General features: G+C 59.3%; 2 protein-coding genes across 5 annotated transcripts in view; one reads left to right on the top strand and one right to left on the bottom strand.

The window, feature by feature from the left end:
• The window catches only part of KCNJ4 (potassium inwardly rectifying channel subfamily J member 4), a 23,026-nt gene continuing 2,688 nt past the window's right edge, over positions 1-20,338 (bottom strand). The window contains exons 1-3 of one of the 4 annotated variants that reach the window (XM_070254177.1): positions 8,724-8,933; positions 7,269-7,679; positions 1-2,158 (exon numbers count right to left, since the gene is read on the bottom strand). In XM_070254177.1, coding sequence (XP_070110278.1) covers positions 785-2,119 — 1,335 coding nt within the window. In that variant the 5' untranslated portion in view covers positions 2,120-2,158; positions 7,269-7,679; positions 8,724-8,933 and the 3' untranslated portion in view covers positions 1-784. Of the gene's footprint in view, positions 2,159-3,066; positions 3,252-5,586; positions 8,684-8,723; positions 8,934-20,338 lie in introns of those variants that run through there. The other 3 variants (XM_070254176.1, XM_023631232.2, XM_023631230.2) reach the window with 3 other exon arrangements.
• Positions 10,920-20,338, top strand: part of LOC138921244 (uncharacterized) — an 18,654-nt gene continuing 9,235 nt past the window's right edge. Inside the window, exons 1-2 of the mRNA XM_070254224.1 lie at positions 10,920-11,003; positions 17,701-17,864. Of these exons, the coding sequence (XP_070110325.1) occupies positions 10,920-11,003; positions 17,701-17,864 (248 nt within the window). The remainder of the gene's footprint in view (positions 11,004-17,700; positions 17,865-20,338) is intronic.

Genomic DNA, 20,338 nt, shown 5'->3' on the forward strand with positions numbered 1-20,338 from the left:
TAATGGACCATATACTTTATTAAAAATATATAGTTACAAACTCCATTGTCAGTCTGGGCTGGGCCTGGGGGTCCAGAGGGACCACAGGAAGGGATGGGCCCTCATCCTGCCCCTTGGGGTCCCGCCTCTGCGCTCAGACCCACCACCATCCAGGGGCCAAGATGGCTGGCTTTGAGGGCTCCGGGGAGCAGCCAGGGGCGGGGGAGGGGCTAGGTTGCCGGGCCGGGGAGAGGAGGAGGGGTGCACAGAGAGGGGCCGCATCCCCGCGTCCTGCAGGTACAAATGCGGAAGGTGGGTTTGGTGCCTCCATCTCTCTCCATTTATAGATATTTACAAAAGAAAGTCATGAGCAACAGGCCACAGTCATGCAAAAGAAACGCACCCCCCTCCCTCCCTCCCCTGAGATGAACCCCCTGCCCACCCCAGAACACCATGATGCCCACCCCCCAGCAGTCCAGCCGCCTTCCCCAAGGTTCTGAGAGCAAAGGGGGCATGTCCTTGAAGGGTCAGTGGGGAAAGGGTGGTGGGTCTGGGGTCCCCAAGCCACCAGTGGGTAGGTGCTGGGGACCCGGGCTGACAGGGTGGAGGGTATCCTGGCCCTTCCCAGGCCTGGACTCTGGAGTCAGTAGGAAGGGACTTTGAAGTCCCAGTCTTTGAAGCCCCCACTTCCCTCCAGAAGGTCCAGGGAACCAGGGTCAGCTCTGTCCTGAGTGTGGAGGGGTGTCCTGGCGTCCCACCCCCAGCAGAGGCTCTTGTGGGAAGCAGTCAGCACAGGGCCCGGAGGTCAGATGGCAGACTCCCTGCGGTAGGAGATGTTGTCCAGCGGAAGGGTGGCTTGCATGCGCTCCAGATCCAGGTGGCTGCCAAACTCCAGCATTCGGATGATGCCCGCCTCCTCCTTGGAGCCCGCCTCCAGACCCAGGCCCGCGGCCACCGCGGCAGCGGCCGCTGCCTCCTCCTCCATCTCCTCTTCCTCCTGGCTCATGAGAGCCAGCTCGTTCTCGTAGCAGAAGGCACTGGGCGGGGGCGGCGGGGCGGGCAGCACGGTGATCTTGCTCTCCTGCAGCTCCCGGGCGGAACAGCAGGGCGTGCCGGCCACCTCGTAGGTCTTGTGGAAGCGCGAGTAGTCCACCTTGTAGTGACTCTTCTCCTCAAAGACCACGGGCTCAAAGCGGTGGCCCCACAGGATCTCACTGGCCAGGTAGGAGCTGCGGGCCTGGGTGGTCATGGCGGTGGCCTCCACCATGCCTTCGAGAATCACCACGATCTCAAAGTCCTCCGACTCCAGCTCCTCTTTGCCCATGCCGTAGAGCGGGCTGTCCTCATCAATCTCGTGGACGATGATGATGGGTGACACCAGGAAGATGCGGTCCAGGCCGATGTCATAGCCCACGTTGAGGTCCCGCTGATCCAGCGGCAGATACTCGCCCTCCTGGGTCATATAGGGCTTGATGAGCTGGGCCCGCACGTGGGCCTCCACGATGTGGCTCTTGCGCAGGTTGCCCACGCGCCACATCAGGCAGAGCTTGCCGTCGCGCACCGAGATGACCGCATGGTGGCTGAACAGCAGCGTCTGCGCCCGCTTCTTGGGCCGAGCCATCTTGGCCATGATGGTGCCGATCATGAAGGAGTCAATGACGCAGCCCACGATGGACTGGACCACCACGGCGATGACCGCCAGCGGGCACTCCTCCGTCACGCACCGGAACCCATAACCGATGGTTGTCTGCGTCTCCACTGAGAATAGGAAAGCACCCAGGAAGCCATTCACGTGCATGATGCAGGGTTTGGGGGCCACCGGGGCAGCCCCACCGCTGCCCACCGGGGCCCCGGCAGCAGCCACCGCTGGGCTGGCCTCCAGGTCACCATGGAAGAAGGCGATGCACCAGAAGAGGAGGCCAAAAAAGAGCCAGGAGACGAGGAAGGCCGCGGAAAAGATCATGAGCATGTAGCGCCAGCGCGTGTCCACGCAGGTGGTGAAGATGTCCGCCATGTAGCGCTGCGACTTGTTGCTCAGGTTGGCGAAGTAGACGTTGCATTGGCCGTTCTTCTTAACAAAGCGGTTGCGGCGTTTCCGCCGGGGCACGTGGGCCTGCCCGTTGCGGCTGTGCCCGTGCATGTCCTGAAGCCGGCGTGGTCACCTGGGAAGACGCAGGGCCTAGGGAGGAGAAAGCAGATACGTGAGAGGCTGGGGAGTGAGGAGCTGCTGTGGGGGTGGCCTTTCCCAGAGCCCAGGGGCACCCGGGTCAGGGGGGCACCCAGGTGAGGGGTGGCAAGGCGCCTGTCCAGGGATGCTCAGGAGGGGAGGAGCCTAGACTGGAACCTGAGACCTCCTCCGCCCCATGGACAGAATGAGACAGTGAAGGGGGTTCTGACAGGGAGGGAGTATCGAGGCCTATGTCAGTGCCTCTGAGGCTATCCCAGCTCCAGGATTGGCGTCTGTGGGACCCGAAGCTGAGGCCACCAGGATCCAGGTCCCAGCCCCAGCCCCTCACTCTGCCCATCTCCAACCCTCCTTTGTCCTCTGTTCTGGGAGCTTCCTGATGCCCTTTTGGCTCCACCCTCCCACCATTTGTCCCATTTGCCCCAAGCAGATGGAGGTGTGAATGCTCTGGTCCCCTATCACCGCCTTGGTTTCAGCCTCTGCCATCTGGGATCTCGGGGGCTGGACATTCTCCTGTGCTGTCCAAAACGGCAGCTACTGGGCACCAGTGGCTCTTACATTTAATTAAAATTAAGTCAAATTTTGACTTTGGTTTCCCAGCTGCACTAGCCACATTTCAAGTGCTTAGTAGCCACAGGTGGAAATGGCCACCATACTGGACAGAGCAGATATAGGGCATTTCCATCCTCGCAGAAAGTGTGACTGGACAGTGCTGGGACCCACAGCCTCTCCTTGGCTCCTGTCCTGTCCCCAAACTTGTTGGGAGCAGCGGTAGGTGAACACTCCACTGGTAGTGATCATGATGGAGGAAGGGGAGCCCCCAGCTTTGGTTCCTGTGTAGGCATCGCTGTTCCTATGTCACAGGTGAGGGAACAGGGGCTCAGAGAGGGGAAATGACCTACCCAAGGCCACACAGCTTGTAAGTGGGTCCAAACCCAGGTGTGTCTAACTCTTCAGCTCCCAGGTGCTGTCAACATTGATGAGTTCATGGTGTGGGGACCCCGAGTCGGGGAGGCAGACACATCCACTGTCGAGCTCTGTCCCCTTGGACAACTCACTTCACCTCTCTGAGCCTCAGTTTCCTCATCTGTAAAATTAGGATCAAAACTCCACCTCACAGGACCCGAGGAGATAGTAAGTACTTGTTTGAAACCAGTCGCCCTCCTGCCTTCCTTCCCGCTTCCCGGGAGCGGGAGAAGCTGGTGAGAGGCAGTTGTCGCCTGTCAGCATCCCCAGCTGTGCCCGTGGAGGCGGCCCCGCACCCCACCGGGTGGCGGGTGGCGGGCACACCAGCTGGGCCCGTGGCGGGCGGAGCCTCCCTCCACCCCTCCTTTCCGCGGGGGCCCCAGGAGGGAGATGGTGCTGCCCAGCGCCCTGGCGGCTGGCAGGGCTGGGCCCGGGTCTGGGTTCCCGGTAACGTTTTGGCCCAGAATTATGTAAGGCTGGAAGTTCTATTTTCTGTCCTATTCTTCTTCCTGATCTAATTGTGCATCTGTGGCAATGTTTATACACTTCCCCCAGTTCAGGACAACTCGGTTGCCGCAGCAACCGGTGCGCGCCAACGCTGTAATTTAGAGATCAACAGCTTCAGAGCCAGCCTCTTCCCGGAGACACTCCCTCTCTCAGCCAGGGAGAGTGAGCCCTGCGCCCCCTCCCACCGTCACCCCACCCCGACTCTGGGTTCTTCTCCCTTCCTCCCTTAAAAGGAGCTCCCTGCATCCTACAGTCCGGAACTGAAGTCCCAGATCCACCATGTAGCTGGGGCAAGTTACTCGGCTGCTCTGAACCTCAGTTTCCTCATCTGGAAAATGGGACTAGCGAGCCCATCAGTCTGAACGGGTAACATGGGTGTGCAATGCTGGCCCTCAAGAGGTCATAGCTTTAGCTAGGAGTGCCAGACCCTCTCTGCCACCTCCCCTAGAGTCCCAAAGCCAGGGCTCCAGGTGGCAGCCCTGAGGGCACTGGGGGCCAGGGGCACATTCTAGGCTGTAAATAGCTCTCAGGGAGGTCTTCCTTCGCTAAATGCCTCCCGCTCCGCTCTGTCCCACTGTCCTGAGTGCCTGCATTAGCACCGAAGAAGGAACCAGAGCCTGAAGGAATGGAAGACCACTGATTTTAAGACCCTCATTTTATGCCTGAGGCCGAGGAAGCCCAGAGCTGGGACAGACTTGCTAGGGGCCCCAGAAAGAGGCAAGGTGGGCCAGCCCTGAGCCTGTCTCCTCACTCCCGCTCCTGGAAGGTCAAGGTGCTCCTGGGGGGAGAGGCTGCCTCCCTGGAGGGGGTGGGGGTGGAGTTTGGGGCTGGGGGAGAGAGGGCCCCAGCAGACCTGGACTCACCCTCCACAGGTCTCTGGGAGAGAGGCTGGGGGGACAAGTGATGGCGACCTGGGCCTTTGGTGAGCGAGGACACTGAGGCCCTTGCTGGGTGAGGACCCTGCCCAAGGCTGAACACGAGCCCAGGGTGCTGGGGGCCCTAGTCTCCTGTCAAAGGGACGGGACCTGCCCTGGGACTGCATCCTGAGCTGCCGGAGAGGGCTGTTCGTGGGCCCCCTCTCCAGGAGGGCCCTGGGGATGAGGGGTGAAGGAGACCATCCCGCGTAGCTATAAACTCTTGGTCCTCGCCTCACCAGCACGGCCCACTGTTTCCCATTCATGAGTGGAAGCGACAGGAGCCGCAGCCAAGCCCCGTGCCCCAGGGCCAGCCCCAAGGCTCCGCGTGTCCCCACCCCCACACTCACACCTGCAACTTCAGTGCTCACCCCCAGCCCCTGCCTTGCCACCCCCGTCTCCCCATCCCCAGGAGCCCCACATGGCAGCCCAGGGTGGGGGACAGCTTATCCCCTGCCCCTGCACCTCCTCTCCTGGTCACAACAACTATTGCCAAGCCCCTGTGCCGACAGCTTCGCCTGTCTTAGCTCGGGTGATGCTCAGAAGCGTCTGCTCCTGGGCTGTTGGGAGAGCTGCCCCAGGCACAGGTGCTCCACCCAGACCCGCCACTCTTGCCCCCGCCCCAAGGAGCCCATGTCCAGACCCTCAGCCAGTGCCCCCAGCCCTCCGTCGCAGGGACCCGCTCACATAGAGAACACTCCCGTCACCAAGGACTCCCTCGGCTGAAACGACAGGCCCGCCCGCACCCACACAATCTGGGACCCAAAAGTGATAAGTACGAAGCTTGGCGTTGTGCTTTCATGTGACAACCACTGGGAGAGGACCAGATTTTCTTCCCTTGTTTGTCACACGGGGCTTCCTGTCCAAGGCACAAGGGCCGGAAGGAAAAGTGAAAGAGGGAAGGGGCACAGAGGCAGAAGGGGGCGAGAGGCACTGATAACTGCATGCCAGCCTGACAATTGCGTGCCAGCCTCCTCTGGATGTGGAGGTTTTACTAAAAGAACGAGCGAGCGAGCACTCTGGTTGTCTAGGCACCTGTATCGGCTGCAGTTCAGCTGTGCTTTTCTGGGAGGGAGGGAGCTCTCGACTCCTCTGCTCCGAACGTGCCCTGCAAGCATCAGGGAGGAGAGAGCGGTCAGCACATTTCTAGGCTGGAGGCTCTGGGAGGCCAGGTTCTCTCGCTGCCTTGCTGGGTCACCTCAAAAGTCCTTCCACTGCCCGCCTGGTTCTTCCTCCAGTCGCTGTCCTTTATTCGAAGAGGACATCCTGGGACTCTTTTCACAGCAAAGTTTCTTTCTTTTTGGGAATCATGGGCATGGGAGATGCTGGCTGCTTTTAAAAATCGGAATGTCCTTTCTCGCCAAAGTGAAGGATTGACAATGCTGGTCCGGTTACCAAATTCTTTTTCTCTTTTAATTTTGCTGTGCTGTGGAGATCCACAATCTGGAGCCTCTAGTCCAGACTTTACTGGACAACTGGGGAAACTGAGGCCGAGAGCAGGGTTGTGGCATGGTGAATCAGCAGCTGGTAAAGGACGCTTGGGCCTCAGGGAGACAGTGAAGGTGACCAGCAGGGCCGTCCACTTGCTGGCACCCTCGCTATCTGCCCCTTGCTGAGGAGTCAAGGAGGGCTGGGCCCTGCCTACAGGGGTCCAGAGGGGGCAGGAAGACCACCTCTTAGGTTTTCCCTTGGATTTTATGACCCTAAACGCCCCCTCCTTACCCATAACTCCTTTCTCAAAAGAAAAGCTGATAAAGTGGCAGCCTCGGTGGACTCCAGCACCCCAGGTGGGCTGTGAGGGCAAATCTCTCAGCTCCCACCCTCACCACTCAGGGGAGACACGACGGCGGCAGCCGCAGGTGCGCCTCAGCCGGGCCCTCCGGCCCCAGACAGCAGCCGCAGTTACTGAGACCCGGGGCGGATGGGGCCTGCTCTCAGCCCCTTGGACAGCAGGAGGGAGGGGCCAGAAGGCCACACTTAGGGAGCACTCAGCCAGCGCCAGCTCGCAGGGCCCTTGGGCATCCCATTGTTATTGGGTGGGACAACAGGCAAGATGAAGTGACTTGCCCGAGGTCACACAGCTCAGCCGTGGGGCCCAGCGGAATCCGCTGTCCTTCTCTGTGGCGATTCTCAGGAATCGAACACTCTGGAGTGCCAGCCCTCTGCCAGGCACCGCCTGGCCTGCCTCGCTGAAGCGTCACTGCAATCCTTTGTTCATTTAACAAGTATTTATTAAGCACCTATGACAGCAACAGCAGGGTTATTATTTCTCTTCCCAGCTGAAGAATCAGAGGCTGGGGCAGAGGGGTGGGGGGAGAGAGGAGGGTGGGGTCACACAGCAGAAGCGACAAAGCCAGGGTTCCGACTCAGGCCTAGCTGGCTCCAGGTCCTCAGATCACTCTGGTCCCCACGTGCTCCGCTCCACCAGGATTCCCTTGTGCCTCCCACCATTGCCCTGGCCAGCCCAAGCGCCCTCCGCTCTCTGAAGCCTTCGCTGGCTGCCCTGCCAGCCGCCAGCCCTGCTGAGCCCCCGGCCCTCACTGTCTGTCTGCACCGCTTGGCTCCTGTCCAACTTTATGAAAATACGTGCTGGTCAAACCCTCGTGTTTGGGTGGCAAGACCTGGTTCTCAGTCTCAGCTCTGTCACCTCCTAGCATGTCCTCTTTGGACCTCAGTTTCCTCATCTGCAAAATGGAGATGATGATAACAGTACCCACCTCACCAGGCCGTTGTTGAGGCGAACATGATACCCACTACAGAATAGAGACATCGGCTGAGGGTCCCACAGGGCATTACAGGTAAAATGCAAAAAATGATGATGATGGTGATGATAATGACGATAACGAAGAAGATGATGACGATGAAGATGATGATGAGGTTGATGATGATGATAATGAAGATGATGAAGATGATGATGATGACGGTGATGATAATGACGATAATGAAGAAGATGATGACGATGAAGATGATGATGAAGAAGATGATGATGATGGTGAAGGTGATGATGATGGTGATGATGAAGATGATGGTGATGGCAATGTAAGAGCACTGGACTGGGAGTCAGGAAGCTTGGCTTCAAGTCCTGGCTCCACCACTAACTTCTCCAGTCAGCTGCTCCTTCGCTCCATCTGCAAAATGGGCGACCGTAATTGCTCCCTGCTAGGAGGGTTGGGAAGATGTGATGAAACAAGGCGCCCAGCACAGAGTCTGAAATAAGGCGGGTGATCCAGTGGGTGTCCTGAGTCTGATCAGCCCACCCATCCCTGAGCCCCTCTTGGGCCTGGAGTGGGGGGTTGACTCTTCTTTTCCCACAGGGAGCACCCACAGGGCAATGGGCTAACAGTGCACCCCAAGTGGTTCGAGAGGGTGCGAAGACTTCCTTGGGGGACGTGGAAGGAATGAACACCACGGTCCCCCTTCCCAGCCCCATGAGGGCCCAGGGCCTGCCCTCCTCCAGCTCTGACTGACGCCTCCCGGGGCCTGGATGGGGGCCCTCTCAGCTCCAACACACAGGGCTTTGCAGAGGGACAGGGCTCAAGGCCTAGGCGGGTGAGCTGTGCTCCTCAAAGAACAAAGGGGAACTGAGGCTGGATCTGGGGCCGGGGGAAACTGTGGCAGGGTGTCTCCTCCTGCCTGTGCCTTCTGCAGGCCTGGTCCTGCTCCTCAGACCCAGGGAGGTCTGACTGACGCCTCTTCATGAATTTCCAGAGCCCACATCTTCCCCTCCCAGTGCTGTGCCTTTGACTCTGGAGTCTCTGTGCCACTTTCTGCCTGTGTGACCTTGGGCAAGTTACTTAACCTCTCTAGCCCCTGCACGCCTCATCTTTAGGTGGGGCTAATAACAGTCCTTACCTCATAGGATTGTAATGAGGGATACGTGGATCGTGCACATCACATGCCCAGCACAGAGTAAGTGACTGATAAGTGGTCTGAATCACTCCCAAGGGCGAACAGTCCTTCCCTCGGCCTCCCCGGAATTTCAGATGCAGCGTCCCAGAGCGCCCACACCCCTCCCGTGGCCCTGCCCGGCGTGTCTTCCCGCACCAGTGCCAGGGAGCAGGGGACAGACGCTCACAGGGCGGGCAGGTAGTGGGCGGTCCTGCCCGGCTCCCCAGGTCCCTCGAGCTCCCTGAGCCTGGCGTCTTCACGTGCAGAGGAACTGTCATCCCTACCTTGCAGGGTGGCCGTGAGGGCTGGAAGCAGCTTGTCGATTGTCACAGACGTGCAGGCCACACAGTGGTGCTCAGCCAACACTGTTCCTCCCCCACGCCTTCTTCTGGACCCTGGGTCCAGCCCCTCCCCCACTGGCCAACGGTGTGACATTGCGAAATCCACACAGAGAATTCAGTATGCACTTCCTCTGTGCGGGCACTGTTCTGAGTGCTTCACACTGATCAATTCCTGCCACCCGCACCGTGACCTCAGAGGAAGCTACCATTATCATCCCTACTTTAGGAGTAAGAAAACCAAGGCACAGAGAAGTTCAGCAACTTGCCCAAGGTCACACAACTTGTAAGCGGCGGAGTGAGGATTTGGAAACAGGCTGTCAATATCAGAGCACATTCATTAGACACGCTGCTCTCCTGCCTCAAAGAAACATTGTCACATCACATGTTTCTTCCACTTAGTAAACATTTATCAAGCCTTACTATGTGCCAGGTTCTGTGAGGTCAGTTCTATTGGGAAAAGAGGAACTGAGTCATAGGACAAGTTGGAGCCAGGACCCAGGTCCTGCATTTCGGGTCCAGCCAGAGTCTAGGCACACAAGCGACTGAGCTCCAGAGGGGCTCTGAGCAGCGTGGGGTGAACTGGCTCATTCCTCCCGCTCTGCACCCCCTCTCCCTCCCAACCACTCAGCCAGCAGGTGAACAGGCTCAGAAAGCAGGTTCCCCCGAAATGTCCAGCCGGGCCTTCCGGTCAGGGCCAAATGGCAGGAGCTGGTGGCTGGAGGACCCAAAAGCTACTGCTCCAACTTGCAAGTGTGCCCTTTGCTGCATTGCCGACGCCTGGCCCCGGCCCTGATGGAGAGCTCGCCACTTCCGCAGGGGCCCCTGCTGTTGGCCAGACAGCCCCACCAAAGAGGTCACCCCAGACACAGTGTCCCTCTTCCCTAGGGGGATGTGAAGGCAGAGCAGATCCCCGAAGTTCCCTTTTCTAGAATAACCTCAGCTCTCTCGCTAGTGGTGGGATTCAACCCCCACTGCCTTGCTGTGGCTTCGGAGGATCTGGCCTGCTGCGCGCTCTTCCTCCAAGGTCACCCGTTCAATTACTATTTACTGCACCTTTGCTGCGGGTCAGGCACAGGCCGCGGACTTGCCCAGCTTCTGGGTCAGCTGGGGAGAGATGCTGTGCCCGTAACGAGCATCTGCACAGGCGGGCAGCCATAAATTGTGGTAAGTGGCTGGAAGGAAAAAAACAGCATGATGCCAGAGAGACGACAGGGGCTCTAGTAGGATGGGGGTCCCCGAAGGCCTCTTTGAGAAAGTGACGTTTAAACTGAGACCTGAGCAGTAAGTGGGAGCCAAGTCTGTCAAGAGAATTGTGTGTCTGTGTGAAAGGGGGGGTGCAGAACATTCCAGACAGAGTTTGGTGTGTCAAGAATCAGCAGCAGGGCCAGGTGGCAAGAGCGAAGTGAGCAAAAGGGAGAGCTGCCCAGGATGAGGTCTCCGGGTTGGGGGTGAAGATTTCATCCTCATGACCATGGAAACAGGCGGCGGGCAGCCGTGTTTTGCCTCGTTTGGTCTTTTAAATTTTCACGGGAAATCTTTAAGTAGAAATAAGGGATAATGCAATAAACCCTTGAGTACTCACCACCAGGCTTAAGAAGTATAACATCCTCAGTACGGTCCCAGGGGCACCCCCTGCCCTTGTCTGGCCTCGGAGGCCTCCTCTGTCCGAGTGTGGAGTGCGCACTGGGACAGGTGTGTGAGGACCCCGTGGGGGGCACAGTGGAGCCCGGTGAGGGGGCTACCGCTGCGGCCAGGCTGGCAATGATGGTGGCTCGGAGCTGCCCCGGGACACTTGTTGTGGACAAAAAGCCCGCAGGGTGGTGGTGCCCTGGATGTGGGGCTGGGAGGAAGGGTGTCAGGATCAGGTAGCGGTGGGACACTGAAAGAGGACCGGCTTCCAGGATCACTGCAGGTTCTAGTGTGTCGTGGCCTTGGGGTATCCAGATGGAGACATCCAACGGATGCGAGATCCTGGGATCCGGGAGGAGTTAGACACGTAAGATCTCGACCCCCTGGGTGATGCTTTGGGCTGTGAGAGCGGATGAGCTCTCCTGGAGCGATAAGGCCGACGGGAAGAGAAGAGGGCTTCAGACCCAGCCCGGGCATCCCCTGCTCGTGGAGGAGAAGCTGGCGCGGCAGATGGAGGCCAAGCGGCGGAGAGAGGGGCAACTGGACGGCGGGCCCCGAAGCCGGAGAAGAGGGAGCTTTAGCAGAGCTGCCCGGGTAGCTCTGACCAGCCCACACCACCCGAGGCCAGCGGCCCACCTCCCTGCTCCACGCGGATGCCCTCCCTCCCCCACCAGAAAGGGTGAAGACTCTTCTTGGGCAGAGAGAAGGCAAGGTGCTGGGGCGGGGGAGCTGCGGGCGGGGGGCAGGAGCAGAGGGGCCCTCGGCGCAGCCCAGGGCTGCCTCCCCCTCCCAGCACCCCAGCCAGGGGTGCGGCAGGCGTGGAGATCGCTGCCCCCCACCCACACTGCCTTGCGCTTGGCCTCTCAACAAACACGACTCCAGGAGCTGCGGCTGCTGCGCAGAGAAGAGGGCCTCCAGGATCTTGGGTAGTGGGGGCTGATGTCTCCCCGACTCACACAGGATGCCCTGGATTCTCTGCTGGGCCCACAGGCGGCACCTCAGAGGAGGCGTGGGAGAGGCAAGGAGTGGGGCAGGGGGTCAGCCGCGCGCCAGGCTCGCTCCCTCCCTTGCAGGGGGTAATTCAGCAGGGGCCACCCCAGGGTGACTTTGACTGCCTATGGCACTCGGGTGCACCCCGGGACCTCAGCCTGCAGCCAGTCACGCGTGCAGATAGCCGGGTGCCTCGTGTGCCCAGACCAGCCTGGAAGCAGCCCGATGCCCATCCATGACTCGTATGCCACGCAGCCAGAAAAAAGGGAGAGGGAGCCCTGGAAGGAGGGGTGTGGGTCTCCAAGATGCGTTCTTCAGCGAAAAAAGGCAACAGTGATGAACGCTGAGTATAGTATCTACCGTCTGCATAAAAAAGGAGAGAAAAGAAATTTATAGATACGCGTATTTGCTTGTCTGCGCTTGTCTGTGGATGGAGACCCAGGAAACTGGTGACACTGGCAGCCTCCGGGGAGGGGAAGCAGGTGGCTGGGGATGGGGTGGGAGGAAGAATTCTCACTGAATTCCCGTTTGTGTCTTTTTAATTTTAGAACCATATGAATGTATTACCTACAGAAAAAAAGACACATAGAAAGTTTTAAAATTAGTGTGTACATATGTGTATTTTTCTGAGAAGAGTCATAGCATTCATAAGGTCCTCAAAAGGGACTGTGATCCCAGAAAGACTGAGAACACTTCACTTATGTGCTGTGTGGCCATGGAAAAATGCCTTAACCTCTCTGAGTCGCATCCACAAAAAGGGGAGGAATAACACCCACTTCACAGGCATGCTACAAAGATGAACAGTGACGGTGGAGGGAAAGGTTTATAAACCGTAAAGTGCAGAACCTTTTTTGGAAGGGGGTGATTTCCCGTCACCTCCCAACCCCCTCTTCCACCCCTCTGAGGCTCCTCTGAGCCACTGGCCTCCTAGCAGCGCTGACGGAGGCCACTGCCTCGCCCTCGCCTTCCTCCTTGAGCCCTCCAGGCCAGGGGCCCCGCGCAGCACCCAGGCTCGGCCTTGGCTTAAAATACCAGCGCCCCAATCACTCTCTGGAGCAGTGACAAGCTGGCGTCTGCAGCACATCAAACCCAGCTCCGCCAGGACAGAAGGATCGCCCCTCCCCCGCTGTCCCCATCTCAGGCTGTGACCTCCCAGGGGGTCACTCAGGCCCGGGGGTCACAATGTGGTATAAGGACCAACATCTAGTGTTTACTCCAGGCCAAGCCCCAGCCTCTCCTTTGGTCCTCTGACCCCCTGGGGGTGAGCCCCGTCATTTTCATTCCCACTGGGGGCTCAGGAGCTTCCCCAGGCAGACGACCCTCCGGACTAGGACCTGGACGCTGGCCCCACCCCTAGTCCATCCAGCCTGCAGAGTCCTCCCTGTTCTAAGCCACATCACTACCAGACGACTCCACAGCCTCCCCCTGCGCCTACCTCTCCGTCCTCTCCTCCCGCAGTCCCGTCTCCACACGGGCTGAGGCCCCATGTCACTCCTTGTTCAGTGCCCTCGAGGCTTCCCACAGTGCGGTCCTGCCCTCTCTGACCTCGCCCTCCACTCCCCACCCCCACCCCTGGCCACGCGGGCCTTTCTTCCTGTCCCTTGATCGCACCAAGTTCGCTCCTGTCTCTGAGGCTTTACACTGGCTGTCCCTCTGGTTGGGATCCTCCCAGCCTCGAGCCTTCCTGCCATTCAGGTCCTGATGCAAAGGCTGCCTCCTCTGGGCACGCCCATCTGCATCCCACTCTTCCTTGTGGCATGCCGGGACCCAGGCCAAGCCCATCGGCAGCCTCCTTAAGTGCGGGGACCTCGACTCTCACTTCACCCTGAACCCCAGTGCCGGGTGCACAGAAGATGCTTAATAAACATCTGATGACTGACAAGGAAACGAGACGGTTTCAGCCTGTCATAATCCCTGTGAAGGACCCAAGCAGGGCGATGTGACAGAACGTGACCAAGGAGGAGCTATTTTTGTCACCGCAGTCAGGGAGAACCTCTCAGCGGAGGTGGCCTCTGAGCTGAGACCAGAAGGAGACCTTCTGTGGCACTGGAGTGGGGGCAGCACATCCAAGGCCCCGGGCCTCTGCCTCGACCTCCCACAGGGCCTTGGCTTCTCCTCAGCAGCCCCTGGCATCCTCCTGGGGTGAGCAGGGCATCCTGGCTTCAGCGCAGGGTCCTGGGTCCATGGGGGGGCATGTGCAGGGCCCAGCTGCAGAGGGCGGGCAGGCAGGTCCTGGAAGGGCCAGAGATGGCGTAGGAGCACTTGGCCCGCTCTGCCTGACACTCCTGCTCATCCACGAGTGACTGTCACTATCAGAGTGCCTACTACGTGCAGGCAAAGCGCTACGTGCTTACTCACCATTTCTGACCATCTGCCCAGTGGGCTCCTCAGGCCAGACACTCTCAGGCTCCTCTCACTCATCATTCATTCATTACCCTGAACACACGCTGAGCTGAAACGGCATCTGCCCCCCTGCCTGATGTGTCTCCACACAGCAGAGCGCCTCACTTCTGAGGGCGCTCTATAAGTCACGTGGAGGGGACCAACATGTATTGAGCGCCTACTATGGGCTGGAGGAAGAGCAGAGAGCAAGACACAACTGCGTGTCAGCATGTGAGGACAGGAGGCAAAGGGTCTGCACGGCCAGAGGGCGTAGCGAGTCGGTCCCCAGGAAGATGTGGGGCAAGTGGGGAGCGCAGAGATGCAGCAGGGCTGGACCAGGGCCAGGTTGGGCAGAGTGGGGCCCAGGCCCCGGCGCGGGGTGGTTGACTGTGGGGCTCGGGGGCCTGGAGCTAAGTGGGCTGCTGGGCAAAGGAAGGGAGGTCTGAGGACAGAGCAGGGGCATCCGGGAATTCTCAGCATTTATATCCTGGACAAGAGCAGTCTGCACACCCGAGCCCCTGTCAGTGGGGCCCCCAGGATTTCCACACAGGCACCAGCTCTCCAACTTTCTGCCCAAGACCCAGGGTAGGCGCAGACATATTGTACATCGCTACCCATTATACACTAGATATATTTTAAAAGCTGAAGCAAGAGCATCACAAAATGATACTTACCCTCACTGCATGAAAAGTGCTTGAGATTTTCTTTTTTAGTTTAAAAAAAATAAGTAGTGAATTCACTAAATCAATTTTACAGCCACGAACGGGTCAGGACCGCACGCAATTTGAAAAACACTGAGCTGGGGGTGCCCAGGAGCTGTGGACGCGTTGACACAGGGACCTAGGGCTTCTTTTGAAGCTGCGACTGACCACGCTTGGGCCATGGGCTTTTAGGGGAGCTGTTGGAGGTCACGGGAGAATTCTTGGAACAGTCTTTTAGACCCTGAGTCACCTCTAGTGTCCTAAACAATAGGGACTCTGGGTTCTGCGTCCAATCCCTTCCCCTGGCCCTGTGTTAGAACCCACTGCTGTCCCCCTAACAGGTGTCACTCAGCAGTTGCTTGCATACCTCCCATGACAAGGGGCTCACCCCTCCTCAGGCAGCCACTAGAGTGTGGGGAGCGAGGCTCCGCTGTGCTTTCAGTGTAGCTGGTGAGTGTAACTCCCTCCCATGGTGGGCTCTCCAGTCCCCTCTCTGTCTCCTGGCCTGTGGTCTCAGGGACCCAGGCTAGCTCTAGTGTGAGACCATGGCCCACTCTCTGCCCCGCCCGGTCCCCTCTCTTCCCTGCTGCCCAGCTCCTGTCCCCTGTTTGGGGGGTGGCCCTGGAGCCCAGCCAGAGAGAGGCTCTTTCCAAGGTCAGGTGGCCTGAGGACCTGCAGCTGCACCGCCTGGCACTGGTGCTTAGGCACCCCACCCCCACCCAGGCAGGTCTGGAGGGCTCAGCAGGGAGGTGGGGCGCTGACACCCAAGACAGCCAGAGAAGCAGCATCAGAACGTGATGGCCAGTTAGCGTGGGGGCTGGGGGCCCGGAAACCTGCCAGGAGCTGCCACTGAGTCACACTCAGGCAGCTCATGTCAACAACAGGCCATGTCACACTCACAGGCTCACGGGATCTTCCCAGCAACCCACAGATGCAGGGGTACAAGCCCACCCTACGGGTCAGAGGATGGAGGCTCAGAGAGGAGGAAAGGCTGCCCAAGGCCACACAGCAGCCGAAGCACACCTGAACATACATCTTCTCTTTCCAAGCCTCAGGCCTCCACTGGGACCACCGAGGCCGAAGGAGAGAACCTCAGAGGGCCGAGGGAAGTGGGCCTCCCTGCCTGTCAGGAACAAGCTGAGACCCTCCGGCCTCAGGGTGCAGAGGGAAGGGCAAAGTGGGAGGCAGGCATCAATTAGCAGAACCTTCTAGAGACGAGTGGGCTGCCCTGGGAGACGGTAAGCTCCCCAACCAGCGAGTTGTGGGGGACTCTGATGCCCATGTGTCAGAGTGACTGGAGCCCCCTCTGTCCCCCCATGTCACCCCCAGTCAGGACCCCTCTAGCTCTGTGCTTGCCTCCTCCCCTGTATGGCCCCACGGAGTTCCCGAATCGCTGACCCGGTTCCATCTGTCGCCCAGGCTGAGCAGCACCTTGACTCTCACAGGGCAGGTGGGCCGGGACCTCTTCCCAGGCCTACGGGGGCCAGGGTGGGGGGAGCGGGGAGCGGCTCCTCCGGGGAGTTCGGGGCGCAGGCTGGGAGAGAGACTTTGCTGGGGCATCCCAGAGGCCAGGTGGTGAAACCTGGTGCCAATTCTGCCACCAAGTCGGGGTGGGGCACACTCCCTCCCTGAGGCCTCAGTGTCCCCATCAGTGAAATGAGAGCGATCCCCCACGGTGCACACACCCTTGGCCTCGCTAAGGTCCCCTCTCATCCTTGCAGCCCAGGTGGAGCTGGGTGGGCTCCAGGAACAGATGGGGCAACAAAAGGAAAGCGCCAGGCACACCCCACATCACCACAGATTGTCCCCATTTCACAGAGGAGCAAAGAGAGGCTCCCAGGAGGACACGGACCTGGTCAAGTTTATGCGGGGGAAGTGAGTGGTGGAGCTGGGATCAACCCCAGACCTGCTGCTGCCCCTCCCCCTCTCTCCAACCTGGGGATTTTCCTGGGAGAGGGCGTTGGAGCCATCTAGGTTTCCTTTCCTCCAAACCCCGCAGACACAGGGGGTGTCTGAGAGAGAGGGGGACAGGGTGTCTGCAGCCCTGGGGGCGTGGGGCAGAGGAGTCAGGAGGAGCCCTGGGCTCCAGTCCAGCCACAGCGCTGCCCCCAGCTCTGGGTGACCTTGGGCAAATCACTGTGGCCTCTGGACTCAGTTGCTCCGTCTCCCAGCAGAATGCAGGAGAAAAATCAGACACAGGGGCAGACTGGGGCCACTGGGGAAAGCTCGGGAGCATTTTCTCCATCGTCCCAGGCCCAGGGAGCACCTCTGCCCAACTGCACCCCTGTGCCCTGCCCCGTCTCCCCTCTGCCCTTCTGGAGGGCCCCTGCTGGGCCCACCTGAGCAGGCCTAGACCAAAGCTCCCAGCTGACAGGTCACCATGACAACGCCGCCTTCTCCCCACAGGGCTCCTGCTGGGGTCGGGAACACCAAGGACCACAAGGACCACCTTTCTTGGAGGCCCCTAGGGATCCTCTCCTTGACCTGCCAATGCCCCTCATGGGTACCTCACCTCCCCGTCCCCCTGCGGCTGGATGTTCCAGCTGCTGTCTCTAGCGCTGGCCAACGACTGGCCAGGTAGCCACAGGGAGGAATGGGGGAACTGTCGCAGGGACAGAGAGGGGAGGCCCAGGCTGGGAGAGATGCACCCTCCCTCCTCCAGGAGGCCCAACGGAGGCTGGGACAGGGCGCAGAGATCAGACAGAGGTCAGATGGCCGCCAGAGGACCTCGGCAAAGGCTTGCTTCTCGCGAAGCCTCGGTTTTCTTATCTGAAAAGTGGGAGTGATGGTCCTCACAGGGTGGCGGGAGGGTTAAGTGAAATCGTGAACATAAGGCCCAGCACAGAGCCTGGCCCCCGGGGGCCTGTCCCCCTTCCTGCACAGGACCCCTGAGGAAAGCTCTCCCCGCCGCCAAGCAAAAGCACTTCTATCTGAGCAGCTCACATGTGTGCGTGTGAGAGAGTGTGTGTGTATAAGAGTCTGAGTGTGCAAGTGTGTGTGTTGGGAAGAGGCGAGGCACGGGGATGCAAAGGGAGGAGGCAGGGGCCACAGCCCAGCATCCCTCTCACCCATCTGCCCGGCCTGTGTGTCCTGAAAAAGAAGAGGCGTCTTGGAATCAGGCAGAGCCCACCAGTTCAGATCCGGTCCCAGTCACTTTCCACCTGCTTCCAGCCAATCACTCCCCCTTGCCGAACCTCAGTTTCCCCTTCTGTCAACAGAGAGAACTGCGGATGCCCCACATCTTCCGGGGTCTCCACAAGGACCAGACGGCGGGCTGCAGGGGAAGAACTGGCCCAGGCCTTTGGGAGCGGGGCGCCGAGACCCAGGGCAAGCTGGAGCCCGAGCCCCCCTGCCCCCCAGGCTGCACCCCACCTACCACCCTGTGAGCGCCCGTGTGCGCGCCCGCCGGCAGGAGCGCGGGTGTGACTCAAGGTCTATTCATAGCTGAGCTCCACCAGCTGCGGCGTCACAAGCAGAGGGGCCTCAGCCCATATTATTATTTCAATTACCATCTGAATTAAAAGTTTGAGCAGCGATCAGCCCACGTAGCGAGGGGAAGAGGGAGCAGGAGAAAAATAAAGATGAAAAGGAGAAGAAGGGCTGCGCCCGGAGATCTCCCCACACCCCGAGGAGGGCCGAGTCCCCGAGGAGGCTGAAAGGTTATGCCAACCCCCAGGATTTCTGCCTGTCCCTTGCCCAGGGCCCAGGGTCCTGGTGGGGATGGGAGGAGCACTTTGAGATGACAGCCCAATGGCAGCTACTTTGTGGAAATAGATCATTCAGTCCAGATTCTTGGTCACATAGATGGATGTACCAAGCTCAGAGAGGCTGAGGAACTGACCTAAGGTCACACAGCGAGCCACACCCAAGGCTGCTGGCTTCAAGACACTCTCTGGTTTCCCCTGACCTCACAGGCTGTATAACACTGACATCTGTGGGTGGCCCTGGGGCAGGACCACGGAGGACAGAGGTGGACCTGCTGTCCCTGCTGGTTTCCCTTCCTGTTCTCCTCTTGCTGTTTCTGAGGCTGACTCCGCACCCGCAGCCCCAGCCTAGAGCCAGTACTCTCTCAGTCAGTCCTCTGCCAAACCACCCAGCAGTCTGCACCCCCAATCCCAGACCTCAGGCCACCATCAGCCCAAATGCCGCTCCTTGCCCACTGGTGCAGGGGACAGAGCCCAGGCCCCAATCTAACTCTCTGAGAAGGTCGTTCTTTCTCTCTGAGCCTCAGTCTTCCCATTTGTAAAATGACTTCTCTCCTTGGGTGCATGACTAGATCTGTGTCTTCAGAATGGGGCCCCCAGAGGATCCCTGAGGGGGTGTCATGCTGTGGGGGCGACAGACCATCTCCTGCCAAGCCGCAGCCCAGGGGAGGGACGTTTTCCACTCTTTTCCCAAGGAAGTTCCAGCCTGGCCCAGCCTCAAACCCAGGCTCTTCCACTCCCCTGCTGCGTGACCTTGGGCGGATCACACAGACTCTCTGAGCCATGGCTCCCCCATCTGTAACACGGGGACGGCAATTCGACATTGCGGGGTTGCTCGGAGGATTAAATGAGAAGGGATTTGCAAAAAGCTCCTAGCCCAATGTCTGGGGTGACAACGTGAGTTTCCTTGCTGGGAAGTGGGTAAGCGATGGGCGCTGCTTCTCAGCTCCTCCTGGGGATATCAAAGACTCCTGGGATTTTGGAGGTGGGGATGTCATTCAACCTCACCCATAAAGCAAGAGTCACCGGGTCAGGATCCCTGGCAGGTACTCATCTGGTTCTGTTTGAATAGCTCTGGGAATGAGGAGCTCACTATTTCACAAAACATGCACCGATGTTCCCCATCCTTCTCCAACTCCAGCTCTAAGAATCTTCTAGAAGGGGCCATAATCTTCCAGCTTACCCCCAAATCCAGCCTGTCCCTGCCTGGGACTGCCTGAAACGGGCTTTAAAATGAGCCTGAAAGGGAACTCTTCAAATAGAACAAACGAGGGGTGGGACTAATGCCCAGGCATGGTGGGGAGGGGGAGACAGGGAGCAGGAAGGGACAAAGGAGGAGGCCAAAGCGAGAAGTTGGCACTCAAAGCTCCTGGGCCCTGTCCGGGCTTGTCCACTGTGTTCCACAGGGGGGGTGTGTCCGCCTGTCCACTTCCAGGCAGGGCTGGGAGCCAGGAGCCCCGGGTTCAGGCCTCGGCTCTGCTCCCTCCACCCCCAAACTATCTCTGTGACCTTGAGGGGGGCGTCCACTTCCCTCTCTGGGCCTCGGTTTCCACCTTTGCAAAATGAGGGCATCAGAGCAGTGATTTAAGCTCCAAGCTTTCCGTCTGAATTGAGACACTGTCCTACTGCCCCCGCCAGTGGCTGGGTTGGCCTGCCCCCCACCCCCAGCCCAGCATGCGGGGAGCCATGGGGCCTCCGCGGGTCTGTGGTTTCAGGGCCAGAGACCCTGTCTCTTCCCCTGTCCCGCTCTTTCACGTTCAGTACCTCTTTCACGTCTGGTGCCTTGGAGCACTCTAGCGTCCCCATTTTATAGGTGAGGTGATGGAGGCATAAGGAGGCAAAGTCACTTGCTCAAGGTCACAGAGAGCCATTCAAGCTTCAGGACTTCTCCTCTGTGCCCAGGAGAGCAGTGGGACTCAAGGGTGTCTGTTTTCAGGAGAGTCACAAAGATCTGCAGTGGCCAACTGCTCTCTATACACATGTAGACTCTGCACGGGGTGGGGGCGAGGGGCCGCCCAAGGTCACACAGCAAGGCAATGACAGATCCGGGTCCTGAACCCAGGCTCCTTGCCTCCCACGCCCTACCTAGCCAGGGGGATGGCAGCATGGTCTGGCCTCCTGCCCCAGCCTTGGGATCTCCCCAAGACTGGAG

Source organism: Equus caballus, chromosome 28, assembly GCF_041296265.1.
Source record: "Equus caballus isolate H_3958 breed thoroughbred chromosome 28, TB-T2T, whole genome shotgun sequence".
Taxonomy (NCBI): Eukaryota; Metazoa; Chordata; class Mammalia; order Perissodactyla; family Equidae; genus Equus; species Equus caballus.